This window comes from Apodemus sylvaticus, chromosome 15, assembly GCF_947179515.1.
Source record: "Apodemus sylvaticus chromosome 15, mApoSyl1.1, whole genome shotgun sequence".
Classification (NCBI taxonomy): domain Eukaryota; kingdom Metazoa; phylum Chordata; class Mammalia; order Rodentia; family Muridae; genus Apodemus; species Apodemus sylvaticus.
This window is the reverse complement of record NC_067486.1, coordinates 40687777-40704978: the sequence shown is the minus strand read 5'-3', so window position 1 is coordinate 40704978 and position 17202 is coordinate 40687777. Positions and strand designations below refer to the sequence as shown.

Here is a 17202-nt window from a genome sequence, read left to right as displayed (position 1 = left end):
TAATTTAATGAAAATGAATGCACAACATGCCCAAACCTATGGGACACAATGAAAGTACTGCTAAGAGGAAAACTCGTAGCTCTGGGTTTCTCCAAAAATATACCGGAGAGAGCATACACTAGCAGCTTAACTGCACACATGAAACCTCTAGAAGAGAAAGGAGCTAATATACTATATTATACAAATAATCAACAAAACTAGAAGCTGATTCTTTGGGAAAATCAACAAGATAGATAAACTATTAGATGAACCAGAGGGAACACACAGAGATGGTATCCAAATTAACAAAATCTGAAATGAAAAGGTAGATAATCAGAAACTGGAAATTCAAAAACATCATCAGATCTTACTACAAAAGCCTATATTCAACACAACTGGAAAAATCTGGATGAAATGTACAATTTTCTAGACATACACCAAATACTAAAGTTAAGTCAGGATCAGATAGACCATCTAAACAGTCCCATAACCCCTAAAGTAATAGATGTCATTGAAAGACTCCCAACTAAAAAAGCTTAGGACCAGATAGTTTTAGTGCAGAATTCTATGAGACCTTCAAAGTATAACTAACAGCAGTAGTCTTCAATCTATTCCACAAAATAGAAACAGAAGGAACACAACCCAACGTGTTCTATGAAGCTAAAACCACACAAAGAGCCAACAAAGACATTCAGACCAATTTCCCTTATGATTATCGAAGGAAAATTACTAAATAAAATTTCTGTAAGCTGAATACAAGAATACATCAAAATGATCCTTTTCCATGATCAAGTAGATTTGATCCAGGGATACAGGGATGGTTCAGTATATGTAAATCCATCAATGTAATCCATTATATAAACAAACTCAAAGAAAAAAACCACATGGTCATTTCATTAGATTCTGAAAAAGCATTTGACAGAATACAGCATCCTCTCATGTTAATACTCTGAAGATGCTAATACTTCTAATCTCAAACAAAACAATAAATGATATTAAAGAATAAATATTAATTGGACAGACATTTTAATAACTGTAAAATATAATGAACAAATTAAAAAGATCTAAGAAAAAGTTAAAACACTTGGAAATGACTTAGTGAATCACTTTAAGTTCAAATTGCCGAGTAAGTCACTTTAAAGATACTTTCATTTAGACAGCTTGTGACTAAATGAACAATACTAAGTGTTAAAATTTTGCTGACTAAAAAAAGTAATCTGTATGAGTACCGAGGCAAAAATGAGGTGAAGGTAAAATTATACACAAGCATATAGTTATCTTCAAAGGAGTGGAAATTTTAAGCAAGTATTTATTAGAAAAGATGTTACAATGTTTTTTAGATTTTATTTTAAGGTTTTGGATCAAAGGTCTACCAATAATTAATAAAAAGCTACCTTTACACATGCTAACATGTGTTTTTCAGCATTTGTAGGATTTGTCAAGAAGTAATTCCTCTTATGACATTTAATACATCTAGCATCTAAGATTTTGAAGTAAAATTTGGTAATCTCATTTCTTCTGGCATAATTTGAATACAGTATATTGTATTTCTATTATTTAATGTAAAACCTTACAAATTTCTACTTTTCTGCCTTTTGATAAGTATCCATAGATTTACTTGGAAGTTCAAGTTCATTTTCAAAGAGCTGTTACTATTGTCTCGTCATTGTTCTTTTCATCACATTAATTACTTCCTTATTTCTCAGACTATAAATAAATGGGTTTAATAAAGGAATTACTAGAGTATAAAAAATAGCAACCGGCATGTTTTTATACTCTTCATTAACTGAACTTGGTCTAATATACATGTAGAGGAGAGACCCATAGAATATTGACACAGACAGGAAGTGGGATGCACAGGTAGATAAAGCTTTGCTTCTTCCCTCCCTGGACTTCATTCTGAATATAGTGAAAAGAATGTAGAAATAAGAAATCAGGACTGTAGTGATGGTAAACATTTGAATTGAACCAGCAAAGATGAGTATCATCAGTTCATTGATATAAGGGTCAACACATGAGAGTCTATATAGTGGAAGGACATCACAAAAGAAGTGATTGATTACATGAGACCTGCAGAATGTTAACCTGAACAAAAACCCTATGTGAATCATTGAATGCAGGTTTCCAGCTATGTAGGCTCCTGTGGTCATCTGAAGGCAGAACTTCTTGGACATCATGCTGTGGTACTGCAGTGGGTTGCATATGGCCACATAGCGGTCATAGGCCATCGCTGCCAGAAGAAAGCAGTCCGTAGTTTCAGCAAAACAGAAAAAATAAAACTGTGCCATGCATTCATAGAGAGAAATCCTTCTGTCCACAGAAAAGAAGTTCTCTAACATCTTGGGAGTGATAGCACAGGAGCAGCAGGAGTCCATCAGAGCCAGGTTGCCCAGAAAGATGTACATGGGTGTGTGGAGACGAGGCTCCATGTAGATCAAGGCCACCAGCCCAAGATTTCCTACCATGGTGACAAGATAGATGGCAGAGAATGCAAGGAACAGAAATATCTTCAGGTCTGGGTAATCTGAGAATCCTATGAGGATGAACTCTGTTGTCAAGGAGTAGTTGTTTTCAGTCATCTTCAGTTTTTCTGTTGTCAAGTGATAAGGATGTCAGATTGCAACAGTTCCCTGACCATTTTCACTTTTAATATGTAATAATAATAATAATAATAATAATAACAATAATTTTGTGTAGCAGAATAATTTATCCTGCAAACACAACCCACAGTATTTGGAATTTTTTCTAAATAAATCCCAAACATCATAGGTATTCATTATTACATGCTTCTGTGAAATGAAATACATGAGGCAGTGAGAAAAGAGTTAATTCTGATCCTAGATCCATTGCCTAGGGTCAGTGCCCTTAGTCCTGCATCCTAGTTACAATCTTGAGAGAACTCTGCTTTGTATGTATGATAATTACGTTAAAAAGTCTATTAGGAAATGTGCAAAGTCAACAGCTTAAGCAATAGGTAGTTTTACCTCTATATTTTTGTTGCTCCTCAAAATATTATATGATTTTTCCCAGCACATAAGCTAATAAAACCAACTTACCAGTAAACATAAGTTTTTAATATTTGGATAGAGAAATATGAATTCTAGGAACCTAAATTTTGTTTTGCTTTAAAAGTCTGTTTCATGTGATTAATGTTGCAGTAAAATATATTGACTAATCATACTAATTTGATGGTCAAAATGGGCTTATTTTTGTTTTGTTTTGTTTTGTCCATAATCAAAATAACCAGAGGTAGTCAGCAGAAATTTTATTGTTGTAATAACTAAATGCAATTCCTATAGCTAAGGTTTAATGGGTAGTCCTGTGCTATTACAGAATTCTTGTAATCTTTCCTGTACAAAGTCATCCTGCCAGAAAATCACAGAAAATCTGCCTCATTCTGCTTTCAGATGCAATTCACTTATGAGAAGAGCAAAGAATAACATGGAGGAGTTAAAATCTAAGAAGATAAAAATCATAAAATTTCAGAGAAATAAAATCTGCTTAAGTATGAAAACAACCCTCAATAAAAATGTTGATACCTCCTTTTCCTTGAGCTTACCAAGTTTTTAGTGAAGAATTTGCTTCATGGTAGAGATCCCAGAGTTTATAAATATATAAGTATCTTGTTGGAGTTCAGAGAGTGAAAATTAAAGATGATGTAAGACCAGTCTTAATTATGTCCACCACACAGCACAGTTATAATGGCTCAAGAAATCCTAAAGGAATTTCCCTGTACTGTGGACCATTCTCTTGAGATTTTAACCCTGAAACCATACAAACTACTTGAATGTACTTAACAGTATCTTGTGAGTCAATGGTATTAAAGCAAATTTGATCAAGTTTGTTTGAAAAATGTGGCAGATTTATAACTAAGTGACTTGATTTTTATCATTCATTTTATAATTGTGCACATAAAATATGAAAAATGTGTGTAATGCAAAAGTGTGTTTCATTTAAAAGAACTGGATACTTTTTTCTTCCCAGAAAATTTTGATTCCAAATAGTTTCTGGTTTAGGAGTGGCATTTTCTGTCTCCTCCCCCTTTTCAATCTAGGAATTTGGTCTAATTTGATCCTGTGTAGGTCATGTGTTTGCAACCATACTTGCTGGGAGTTCACTTGTGCATCAATCCTAGTATAATTTCAATGATATCACATGGGAGACAGTCCTCAAGCAATGTGTAGGGAAGATTTACTTTATTATGTTAATCAAGGTGGGGGTTATCACCAATCCTTGTGGTGTTTACTTTTTTATTTGTTTGTTTGTTTATTCAGTATTTAGTATTCATAAGTTTACTGTTTTACATTGTGATTGTATTAAGTCCATTCTCAAAACCTGCATTTGCTAGTCATTTGAATTAAATAGTTACAATTAGAAAAGAAGAAGTAAATTAAAGCTCAGAGACTAGAGATTGTATTAAAGTTTTCCAAAGATGACATAATGTTACCAGAACTCAGGACTTTGACTATAGGGAGAATTATCACGTAAGTGATTTACTAATAAAGGGATGCAGCGAGTGCTGCAGACATTCTCTACAGTAAAGGGGGAGAATTGGTGTGGCCAATTTAATGCTGTGTGTTCCAATCTCCTTATTTCTCTATACGATGTCTGGCTGTGGGTCTTTGAATGTGTTCTTATTTGCTGGAAGACCAACCTTCTCTGATGTATGGCCAAGCACAGCACTGATCTATGATCAGTGGATAATATCATTAGGAGTTGTTTTACTGTCTCTAAGTTTTAGATCATATTTGGTCTCTGGGCAATCTTGTCTCTGTTTTTTGGTCACTCAAGCAGTGCCAGGTATAGGTTACAACTCGTGGAGTTGGCCATAAATCAAATCAGACATTGGCTGGTTACTCACCCAAGCTTAGTGTCAGTTTGTGGGGCATTGGAACGTGGCAGGATACTTGTTATGGATGAGCAGGGTGGAACCCTCCAGGAACTCAGAGAAGACTGTAGGAGCTTTACCTGCTTTTGCCCATGCCTCAGTCAGGTGACCACACTCCCTACAGAGTACTTCATGTTAATGAGGTATCTAGAAGCCCTGAGGGTTTAGCCAGTAAGCTTCCTTTCCTGGAAGGGGTATCAAGGAAATTGGGTTTATACTACCTCCTCAGGGTGGACCAGAGATTAAATATCTTTTGAAAATAGGAATGAGATCTCACATGGTTCCCCAGTTCTCTTCTCTCTCAAGTATGGAAAACTCCATTCTCTTTTCTTGCATATTTTCTTCCTCTTCCAGGGACCCAGAATTCCTGCCTGTCCCTTTTGCTCAGCAATTGGCTCATGGCTTTCTTTACTGACAGATCAAGAAGAAATTGGGGAAAAAGACCTTGGCATCACTGAGGATCTAAGCTGGAGTTCCCCCCCAGCCCCCTGTGACCCAGATTTCTCAGGTAGAGGGACACAACTCCATTCCCAACTCCTGGTGACCCAGCAGTGACTGGATGTCCAGGAGTTTGGGATCCCCCTCCATTCCAGGCCCATGGGAACTCTGACCCTCCATTCTCAACTCCTCTGAGCAATTTCCAGTGGCAAGTAGATGCCTAGGATCCTTTTCCAACAGCATAGGGTAAATGCAGTCTAATATCTCCAAGTATCAACAGCCAAAGAGGTTTTCCCACACCCCAGTGACAATGTGGAATTTGGAACTATACCAATTAATGGATAAGTGTTAAATGCAAAAGAGTTGAGTTTTTTGAAAATACCCACCTACCCAGAAAAAAAACAAACCACCCAGAAAGTGTAAAATGGAAATTTGTGGCTTTGAATTGAAGTAGTTAGAATATTTTGCAAAACTTAGCTTCATGTATGCTCCAAAATCAGACTCTCATTTGTGTAGATAGGGTCATAAAAAAGAAAGTCAATGTGCTCATGAATATCTGGACCTTTAGAAAAATATGAAACAAAGCAATGAGTCAGAAATAGTTTTCTTCTCATTAAAGAATCATAAAGTCTCCTCTTGGAAAGTAATATCCTTGACACTAATAAACATTCAAAAGCTGAAATTGAACAACCCAGTTCAAAAAGCATACTTGAAAAAAACCCAAAACCATAATCCCTGAGAAAGAGTAAGGAGGAATCCTCAGAATCAGGAAAGGAGAATTTATTTTCTAAGAGGAGGCCCAACACCAGGGCAGACAACATGCCTCACAAACAAGGCATCAGCAGCACTGGTGTATGGCCCATGCTGCAAACCTGATAGCTGTTCATCATTTTGTGGTGAGATTCTTCAGATCTTATGTTTATACATTGTGATGTACACTTCTAAAACCAATGTGAGATGAACCTCCAAAAATGGAAATGTTGAGAGGGAAATGAACAAATCATGCAGTTACAATTAGGCCTCTTCATCTGGGAGAATAGGAAAGACTTAAGAAATCATTGGGAAAGGAAAAAGGTATGAGGTATTTTGGAGGAAAATTCAATGGCATTTGTGACACTTTCTGAGACTGGTAAACTAATGCAAGTGACTTTGGTTATTTAATCTTGAAATCCTGTGATTAGGAAGCTGATGTGCCATCTGTTAACTGTGCCCTGCTATATGACATCACTGGTAAGTATAGAGTATAGTGTAAGTATAGAATGGAACAGAGGAAGAAGTACACCATGATGCATAAAAATATGGATATTATTGTAGTTGGGAGATTTCTGTCACTATTAAGTATTGTATTCCATAGCTGCCTGCAGCTATTATGAACTGGGTTGCTGGAACAGAAGCTGAGGATAGATGGGGAAGGGGCGAAAATAAAGAAGGCCAGGACAATATTTTACTGATCGAGGCCACAACTTTAATGGTGGTCAGACCCTTTAACAGTTTGGGCAAGACCTTCCCCCCAAACTCCGGGCTGAGTTCTGGCAGAAGTCGTCTAGCGTCTCCTGGTGGTCCTTGCCTCAACTGCTCTGGTAGCTGGGCGGGTCACCTGCTTAATTCAGGAATTCATAGACCTGGAGGAACAATGAGCTTAACCTTCACTCTGAGTTTCTCCACCCTAGGATAAAAATTCCTGCTGTAACCTACTTCCCTATTGTCCTAACATCAGATTCCTGCCTGAAGGCAGGGATTGTCCTTGGCTAATGTCAAGTTCCTACCATGTGGTATGACTTCCAATATGGTTCTGTACATTTCCTCCTTTTTTATTACTAAAAAAATGATGAGGTAGAAAACAAGTGGATAAATATCCTTAACAAGGAGGGGAAGCATTGACCTCAATTCCTCTTAAATATAGTATAACGTCTTTTTCAGAGGAGGGGTAATAGGCTCCCCCTTATTATTTTAAGGTTAGCCCCTATGCAATTAGGTGTAGTTCCTGGGGACTCAGAAGCAGAAATTTACCTCCCCATACGGTGCCTTGCCTCACACCTTTCACTGGTACCCATGTTTGTTCATAAACAAACACACATAGAACTAAGTTCTATGTGGCTCCCTTTTTGGAGTTCCACTTGTGTAAGTTTTGAAGCCAGGGGGTCTACAAGTGTCTTTAACAGACACACTATCCTTCCATCCAAGTTAGCCAGGGTGGAGACAGCCAGTCTGCTTAACAAACAAGGTCAAGAGTTAAAGGTGGGACAGGATTATCTTGTCTGCAATGTCCTTGAAGTATCCAATTCAGTTGCGAATTAGCAATTCAAAAGACACAAAGCTTGGCCTCTAGGATGGGAGAGGTAGCCTTTTGTATTAAGAAATAAGCTGTTACTTCTCAGGAAAAGTGGAGACTAAATTTTAAATTAACTCAGCTGGCTGAAGGAGATTGTTAGCCATCTTTTTAAATGGAATCTCCAATATTGGATTTACTTCTAGACCAGTCTATGGTTTAGTCAGCTGATCATGTGAAAGAGAAGAGTCATTATAACTCCTCTTTAGATGAATTTTTCTAAGCTAGTTTAACAGTCTCCATGTTCTGTCCCACAAAGTCTAAAAGCTTGAAGCAAGGCAGTTTATTTAATCTGGGACCTTTGACAATTAAAGTAAGTCAAGAACATATACCCAATATAGCTCTTATGTTACCATTGTCTGGGCATTCAGCAAGTACATACCCTACACATCATCAGCATGCCACATCAATCACTCTGGCAGCTAGCATGCTTCTGCAGCATTCTGTGGAAAAAACTTAGGGGGCATGCCTTCTTCCCCAATATTAAATCAGGATCATGGCATATGTCAATAAGTGAATTCCTTCATCTCATGTAGACATCAATATGCCTAATTACAGGATGTCATATACATTCAGCAAGGAGTTCCTTGGCATCCAAATTTTAAAATTTTCTTAAAAATATGCAATCATAATTTAAATAATATGCACAGGGACACAATTTTCTCCTCTCTTTTCTTCTTTTAAGAAGATATTGTTTTTTTTTAAATGTTTTATATTACCTGTCTTTGAAGATAACAATCAAATTGTCAAAGACATCTCAAATGAATAACCTTTATTCATTAAATGGCCAGTTCCATTGTTTGCTCCAAACCAAGTTGGAACACCAAGCATATACCATAACATAGGCAATAACTATGTAATTATAGAAAATAAACATAGCATTTTTAGTTGCTTTTTCTGTTAGAGCAGTTGCAACTAGAAAGCCTAAAAATTAATCATTAGTCACATGCACATATTTTAATCTTTTAAATTAGAAATATGAGTATCATTTATCAGTAATAATTCATTAAGTCCTCTAGGATTAACACCATTATGTGGTAGAGGTAGAAATTGAGGACATCAAGAACAAATCTTTATAATTTGATATGCACAAAAATACAAAATTATTTTTTAAGCCATTACCCTTTTGATGATATGAATAATATGCTTGTACACCCAATTGTTTCTATACAGCCTGTCTAGGATACAAATTTTATGTGCCTTGCCTTAAGGGGTCTTGTCCAGGCACCTTTTAAAAGATTAATTATATAAGTATATTGTAGCTGTCTCTCTAGCCTTCAGGTTAGCTTTCAAATATGTAAAGGACAGTCATTTAGAGAACATATCCTTTGAAATTTGAATTACATTTGCATAAACAATTGTAAAACCATTTTTTTAAAAAAGGAAACAATTTTAAGCAATTATAAACCATGAGCTATATATATATTTACTATTATTAAAAGCTTGATTTTTAACATCTCAAAAATAGCTGCTAGAGTATTTGTGCTGAAGCAGGAGAAACTTAAAGGAATAAACATGTGATCTGATAGTAACAAATTATCTTTTGGATAACAATTATTAATTTTGCCTAAAAAGGGCTTGCCATGTAATAGATCAATCATTAATAATTAATTTGATTGCTGCTTGAAGCAAGGAACAAATGTTTTATACCTTGAAAACAGAGGTTTAAGACCTCCTGTGGCAAGCTTAAGATAAGGTTAATATAAGATAAAGGCAATTAATATATCCTAACAACCTTTGAAAATCATATACTTAAAAAATTTTAAAGCCCATAGTTAGGTGCAAAATCCTTTAACAAACATTCCATGAGCATTATACACTGAAAAATCTAAGATCCTAGCTTCTTGTATTGAAACAGAGACAAAACATTTTTTTCTCACATGAGGTAAGGCTATTAGCCATTCCTTGAAGCAAAAACCTTCTAATGAAATTGCTTTATTGTTTCTTTAAAGTTAGAAGCAAATGCTTTTATAATTATCAGAATGTAAAGCAAAAAACAACCCTTTAAATCTACAATAATTTTGTAGGGAGTAGGCTGTGACCTCCCCCTGCCCACTGCTCTCAAGAATAGAAGGGAGGAATTGTGACATCCCCCTGCCCACTGCTCTCAAGAATAGCAACCAGCAACCTGACCACCCACCTCCTGAAGAACAAGAAGAACCGGTTTTCAACCTTCAGGGGAGGGGCTTGGTTGGCCTTTGTTTCCTGGGAGAGAGGCATAATGATTAAAGATGGAGACTTAAATCAAAAGTCATGTGTTTTGTGTCTCTCCATGTAATTTCTCTTGCAGCCTGTTCCTTACCCATCTTTCCTTCCAGAGAACCCACGATTAAGATGTGTGAGCTGGACTCAACAGTAGGCAGGCCAAATTTTAATGCCTTCATAAGTTCTACATAGCTTTATTGACCTTTCATAGATTTGAACTGCATTTTTAACAACACCTGGATAAGTCAAGAATGTTCTTTAAGCCAAACACTCCCTAGGTGAGGCATGCAAGGCAAAAACAGTTCCTCACAAGCTTCCTTACTAGCTTCCACTGAGGCAGCTCTAAGCTTTGCATTAACTCAATTGTAATTTTTTTTTTTAATCTGCCCAAGGACCCACCTTGAGTCCTTAGTAAGGACATTGTATGAAATTCCTCAAATGCAAATATCTTCTAATCTGAACCTTTTATCTAAGACCTGACCTAAACCCACCTGTCCTGCAAGGACATTTTGAGGATTAAATAACAAAAGGAACATGTAATTTCAGGGTTCCCAGAAAAATTCTACTCGTAGTTTCATAGTAGTCAAAGGAACCTGCTTGATATCAAATACATTTCCACTGAGATGATCTTTTTAATCTTGGAGGGTTAAATTTTGCTTCTACTATTGTAGCCAATAAACTTGTGGAAAAGTGGCAATAGGCCTATAATGGCCACAGCTGTGTCACTCTTAAAATTATCTTAATTACAAAATATGTTAAGAATCATGAGCCTTTAACCAGATTGCCAACTGCACCCAATGGCACACTGGCAATTTTTATTGTAACTTAATTTTTTTCTTGCAATATTAGAGCTTTGGAAGCAAATCTCAATTTTAAACAATCTATTTTCTTTAAAATCAATGGCAAACATTATTTTTACAGCACAAGGTTTGTCTGCCAGTTCTTATGTTCAAGTGTATGACAGTGTAACTTATTAAAGAGACATTATTTTAAATCTTATTTCTTATAAGTCCAATCTCCAGGCCAAGATTCACACAAAACACAATGCCAATTTAGAAGCATCTTAAAGGCCTGTATTTCCTGGGTTGAGTCATGCCACGTGTTGTTTAAAATGGCTACTACCCTAAACTACCAGTTTTAATCTAACTTTTTGTTAATAACATTATACCTTTTAAATCATGTCCAATGACTTATTAGCCAATACTCTATATAGTCAAGACATGCAAAATATACTCATACCTTTAAGACCAATTATAAACAAGAACAAATCCTGAGTTGTGTTAGGCCATGTGTAGCTAGTTAAGATGGCTCCAACACCGAATCACCAGTTTTAAACTAACCTTTTCTTAATAACACTATACCATTTAAATAATAACCAATTACTTTATAACTGTATAGTCAAGATATGTAAAACTTTATACCGTTAAGACTAATTAGAAACAAGAATAAAGCAATTACACAAATTTCATAAGTTAAACCAAAGTTTTCCCAGATCTTGAGGCTTCTGGGCTTTTAAAAGTGGCTTTTCCCCCAGCCATGTTTGCCTGTTCGGTGAGTGAGCTGCAATGCTGCACAGCTTTAAATCAGTCCCCGCTGTATGAACTGCAGCTAGATTACGAGATAGGCTGCCAGCAGATGAAATCCTTACCAATTTTTCTTTTTAACATGAAACAAACAAGCAGTCATTCACACAAAAACATGGAGAAGACATAAATGTACACATAGACAAACGGCCGTTGCACCAGGACAAACAACACAGAAAGATATACAGAAAGAGAAGCACGCTTGTTAAGCAATTACATCCATTTTCCTCTTAAAGCAGCTCTTGGAGGCTGCGGACATATGCCTATTTTTAAACCATTTTCTTTTTTTGCCTGAATCAGCTCTTAAGAGCTGTGGACAAATGCCTAAAAAGTTCCTACCCCATTTTCCACTGTCTGCCCTCTAAGCGAGTTCAGCACTGGGTCTACACTGCCTCACTTAGTCTGTATCCTCTAGCACCTAGAGTTGCTCACCATGCAGGATACCATCTTTTTCCATTTTTCGTGAAGCTTCGCCAAGACATGGTCACCTCAGGAAGCCTTCTTGTATCCATCCCTGGGTCCAGGCGTCAATCTGTTATATTCCATAGCTGCCTACAGTTATTACGAACTGGGTTGCTGGAACAGAAGCTGAGGGGTAGATGGGGAAGGGGTGAAAAGAAAGAAGGACAGGACAATATTTTACTGACTGAGGCCCCAACTTTAATGGCAGTCAGACCCTTTAACAGTTTGGGCAAGCCCTTCCCCCTAGATCCAGGCTGAGTTCTTGCAGAAGTCGGCTAGCTTCTCCTGGCAGTCCTTGTCTCAACTGCTCTGGCAGCTGGGTGGGTCACCTGCTTAATTCAGGAATTCGTAGACCTGGAGGAACAATGAGCTTAACCTTCACTCTGAGTTTCTCCACGCTAGGATAAAAATTCCTGATCTAACCTACTTCCCTATTGTGAGATTCCTGCCTGAAGGCAGGGATTGTCCTAGGCTAATATCAAGTTCCTACCATGTGGTATGACTCCCAATATGGCTCTGTACAATTAAGTATTATAAGGCATGTTGACAATACTTACTATTGATATATAGTAAATAAAATGGCAATTTACTCCATGCTGTTCCAACCCCAACCCTGTAATGGTATTATAATGAGGGAAAGATACTTCATTAATGTATGTCAATTTCTCAGTGTGGAGTTGGCAACTATACATTTCCCAATTCTTGCCATCCTTAGACAACTGCTTGAGCCTCATCTAAAGCCTTTTCTCAAAGAACCAAGTCCTAATGTGTCCTTTTGTCAGCTTGAGTTTGTCAACCAAGACCTCCAGAGTCTCCACCTTTTTGCCTTGGTTTTTCTTGAAGTACTTTTTAGCTGCAGGAACTGCTTAAAGGTGATCCCAAAGTTTTCATCCCAGTAGGACAGACTTTGGGTTTTCTCCATCTCAGTTACTTCTATCTTGGCTGCAGCTCACTTGGTTCTTCATCTCAAAAATTTTTACCCAGAAATGTTCCTGGGGACCCTAGTGGAAGAACTAGCAGAATGACTGCAGGAGCTAAAGGGGATTACAACACCATAAGAAGAACAATATCAACTAACTGAACTGTCAGAGCTCCCATAGATTAAACTATTAACCAAAGGGTATAACTGAAGGGCTCCATCACTCCAGATGCATATGTATGACCTTATCTGACATAAAGGGGAGGGCACGCCCTTGGTCCTATGAAGGTTTGTTGCCCCCAATGTAGGAGGATGCTAGAACAGTGACATGGGAGTGGGAGAGTAGGTGGAGGAGCACCCTCATAGAGGCAGGGGAAGGGGAAAGAGAGGAGATAGGATGGGGGGATGGTGGAGAGGAAACTGGGAAGGGGGATATCATTTGAAATGTAAATGAATAAAATGAATAATAAAAATAAAATAATATAAAATAGATAGCTGTACAGATAAGTAGATATAGTAAGATCTCTATTGTACAGCACTAATTTCATGCAATGCAATTGAGTAATTACACAGCTATAATGATATATCCATTTTTGTACATTGGTATATGAATATAGCATGGAATATATAATAAATATATTTATAGGTTTGGAATGTAATGTGTATAATAGAAACATTTAATTATACTTGTATCTGTGTATCTATATTTATGAACAGAAAAATTAAAATATGAAAAAATGGCTAAGAAATACCTTAAAAGGTATTCATTATCCTTAGCAATTAGGAAAATGAAAACTGAAGCAACTGAGATTTAATCCCTCCCCAGTCAGAACAGTGAAGAACAACTACACAACTGACAACAAATTTTGCTGCTGGTGTTGGGGAAAGGGAACTCTCATTCGCTTCTGATGGGAATGCAAATTGATGTAGTCACTCAGAAATCTATGCAGAAAATCCTTTAAAAAGAAAAATAAATCTACCATATGACCCAACTATACTATTCCTTTACATATGCTCAAATAGACATTTATTATCCTACACCAAAGATAATTGCTTAGCAGTGTTCATTCCTGTTCAATTCACAGTAGCCTTCAAATGGAATTGACCTAGATGTGATTCAATAGATGAGTGGATAACAAAAATGCCATATGCTTACTCAATGAAACACCATTTAGAAATAAAAAACAGATAGGCTGTGAAGTATCTGGAATTCTACAATGTGGAAAATGGATCAGGTCTAAAAAGTAATTGGGTACTGATAAAAATTCTTTAGCAAGAAAGTGTAATTTTCAAAAAAAAATCATCGGCTGAAAAGCTCTCGAATCAGTGCAAAGAAACCTTTGGGACTTATTTGAAAAGTTAGAAACTTTGCAGTGTAATGGGCATAATTATTAACATGGACTTGTAGGTCACCTCTGGGATTTTCATTCTCTTAAATGCAAATATTTATAGCATTATACATAGATTATCATGAGTTCTGACACTAGTACCTTAAAGGAAAGCATGTACTGAGAAAAAATCCTCTCAGTAAAATCAGGTAAAAAAAGGTATTATAATTTATTTCTTCTTTTAACTTTGCCATCAGATATATTAATTACTACTGATATTCTTCCTAACTTTCAACTCCTTTCTTGTCTTGATATATGAAACATGTATGAAAACAATAATAATTTGGCTTTCTGAAAGGATGAGATTTTAGAATATACACAAAATCACAAAATATTCCACTAGTAATGCAAGTTATGATAACTTTATATATTGCATTTAGTTATTAGAACAAGGAAATTTCTACTGTCTTCTTTAATTGTTCTGATTATAAAAATATAAACACATTAAGACCATCAAATTAGCATGATTAGCTTTGGTCATATGTCCTAATATACCACTGATAACAGGAAACTAACTAAAATTCTAATATTCATTTAAAGTTTAAAAAGTTCTTGGACTAAACATTGGAAACAAGTTTAAGACACAAAAATTTTTTAACAGATTTTATCTACTATACTATTATATAGAAAATCACAATATTCTAAGAAGCATTATGATAAAGGAAGTCCTTCTTTCATAAAGGAAGTTGTTGAACATTGTCCTTTTAGATTCTTTTTATTAAATAAACATTTCTTTCTTTAAGTTTTTTCCATACAGTATATTTTGATCATGTTCTTTTCCTTCCCTGACCTCTTCCAAGCTAATTGTTTGTGAGAACCAGATGTCTTAGATGACTTCAAGAAAACTGCATCAAGACTCTTCTTAAAGAAATAATGCTATGAGCAAAGGAAAGCTATCCCTGGGATTCACTATTAGGATACAGAAAATCAGGTCACCTGATCAAAGTCACTTACTGAAGGTGGGGCTGGAATTCATCTTTTTTTTTTTACATCATCACATATTCTATTTCAGAATTCTGTAGCAATAATACTCAAAATATATATAGTATAGTTAAAAATTACGGATGATATGGACTCACTATTCAGAATAAGACACTAGTGTTGTCTAGAAAACTGAGTTAAAATTTGGTTATACAGTTTCACATGTAAAATGTCTTTTACTGAAAAGAAAAAGGATTTAGAAATTTTGGGAAAGGAAACATGAATAATGCCATGGGGAAGTCACTATTCATGAAAGTTTTTATGACAGAGGGAAAGAGAACTGAGACATAGTAATCTATGAAGATTTACTTCTTCAACCATCTCAATGTTATTGCATTAAACATGAAATTCTCCCCATTAGCATTAGTGATTTTTCTGCAATCTCTAATGTATACATTTAAAATACCTCTGACACTTTTTAAAATACATTCCACCTGGGAAAGATATGAAAGCAATTTTGTCATATTTATATACAACTGATTTTAATTTGGGGGTAGAAGGTGAGAGGAAAAATGAAAAATAAAACAATTTATTTGAGGACACAAAACCAAATCTGAGCAACTTAAAGTTTTTTTGTGTTTTTACATGCTTGCACGAAAGCAACCCTTTTTCAATTTACTTTTCCACCCTGGAGGTATCAAGTAGTTCAGTGAGCTTTGAGATACAAAGATGGTTATCTTTTAAAGGAAAAAAAACTAGAAACTACAGAGCTTCATTACAAAGACAGTGGGTAAACTTGAAAAAGAAATCTCCTGTCTGATATATAAAGTAAAGAAGGGAATGAACAGACCACAGTTGCAATCAGACATCCTTATCACTTGTCAACAGAGAAGCTGAAGATGACCAAGGACAACTACTCCTTGACAACAGAGTTCATCCTCATAGGATTCTCAGATCACCCAGACTTGAAGACACTTCTGTTCTTACTGTTCTCTGCTATCTATGTGGTCACCATGGTGGGAAACCTTGGGCTTGTGGCCTTGATCTACATGGAGCCTCGTCTCCACACACCCATGTACATCTTTCTGGGCAACCTGGCTCTGATGGACTCCTGCTGCTCCTGTGCCATCACTCCCAAGATGCTAGAGAACTTCTTTTCTGTGGACAGGAGGATTTCTCTCTATGAATGCATGGCACAGTTCTATTTTCTCTGTCTTGCTGAAACTACAGACTGCTTTCTTCTGGCAGCAATGGCCTATGACCGCTATGTGGCCATATGCAACCCACTGCAGTACCACACAATGATGTCCAAGAAGTTCTGCCTTCAGATGACCATGGGAGCCTACATAGCAGGAAACCTACATTCAATGATTCCAATAGGATTCTTGTTCAGGTTAACATTCTGCAGGTCTCATACAATCAAGCACTTCTTTTGTGATATCCTTCCACTATACAGACTCTCATGTGTAGACCCTTATATCAATGAACTGATGGTACTCATCTTTGCTGGTTCAATTCAAACTTTTACCATTACAATAGTCCTCATTTCTTATTTCTATATTCTTTTCACTATATTCAGAATGAAGTCCAGGGAGGGAAGAAGCAAAGCTTTATCTACCTGTGCATCCCACTTTCTGTCTGTGTCAATATTCTATGGGTCTCTCCTCTATATGTATATTCGACCAAGTTCAATTGATGAAGAGTATAAAGACATACCGGTTGCTATTTTTTATACTCTGGTAATTCCTTTATTAAACCCATTTATTTATAGTCTGAGAAATAAGGAAGTAATTAATGTGATGAAAAGAGTAATGAAGAAACATTAGTAACAGCTCTTTGAAAATGAACTTGAACTTCAAGTAAATCTATGGATACTTATAAAAAGGCAGAAAAGCACAATTTTGTAATGTTTTACATTAAATAATAGAAATACAATATACTTTATTCACATTATGCCAGAAGAAATCAGATTATTAAATTTCACTTAGAAATCTTAGATGCTAGATGTATTAGAAGTCATAAAAGGAATTAGTTCTTGACAATCCTACAAATGCTGGAAATGTACATTAGCATGTGTAAAGGTAGCTTTT

The 17202-nt window shown here is 36.0% G+C and overlaps 2 protein-coding genes across 2 annotated transcripts; one reads left to right on the top strand and one right to left on the bottom strand.

The window, feature by feature from the left end:
- Window positions 1-1631: 1631 nt before the first annotated feature.
- Window positions 1632-2558, bottom strand: LOC127665536 (olfactory receptor 5K3-like). Its single transcript, XM_052157945.1, has one exon. The coding sequence runs from the start codon at window positions 2556-2558 to the stop codon at window positions 1632-1634; it is 927 nt and encodes a 308-aa protein (XP_052013905.1).
- Window positions 2559-16011: 13453 nt separating this feature from the next.
- LOC127665534 (olfactory receptor 5K3-like) lies at window positions 16012-16938 on the top strand. The gene has a single exon (XM_052157944.1). The coding sequence runs from the start codon at window positions 16012-16014 to the stop codon at window positions 16936-16938; it is 927 nt and encodes a 308-aa protein (XP_052013904.1).
- Window positions 16939-17202: the final 264 nt, after the last annotated feature.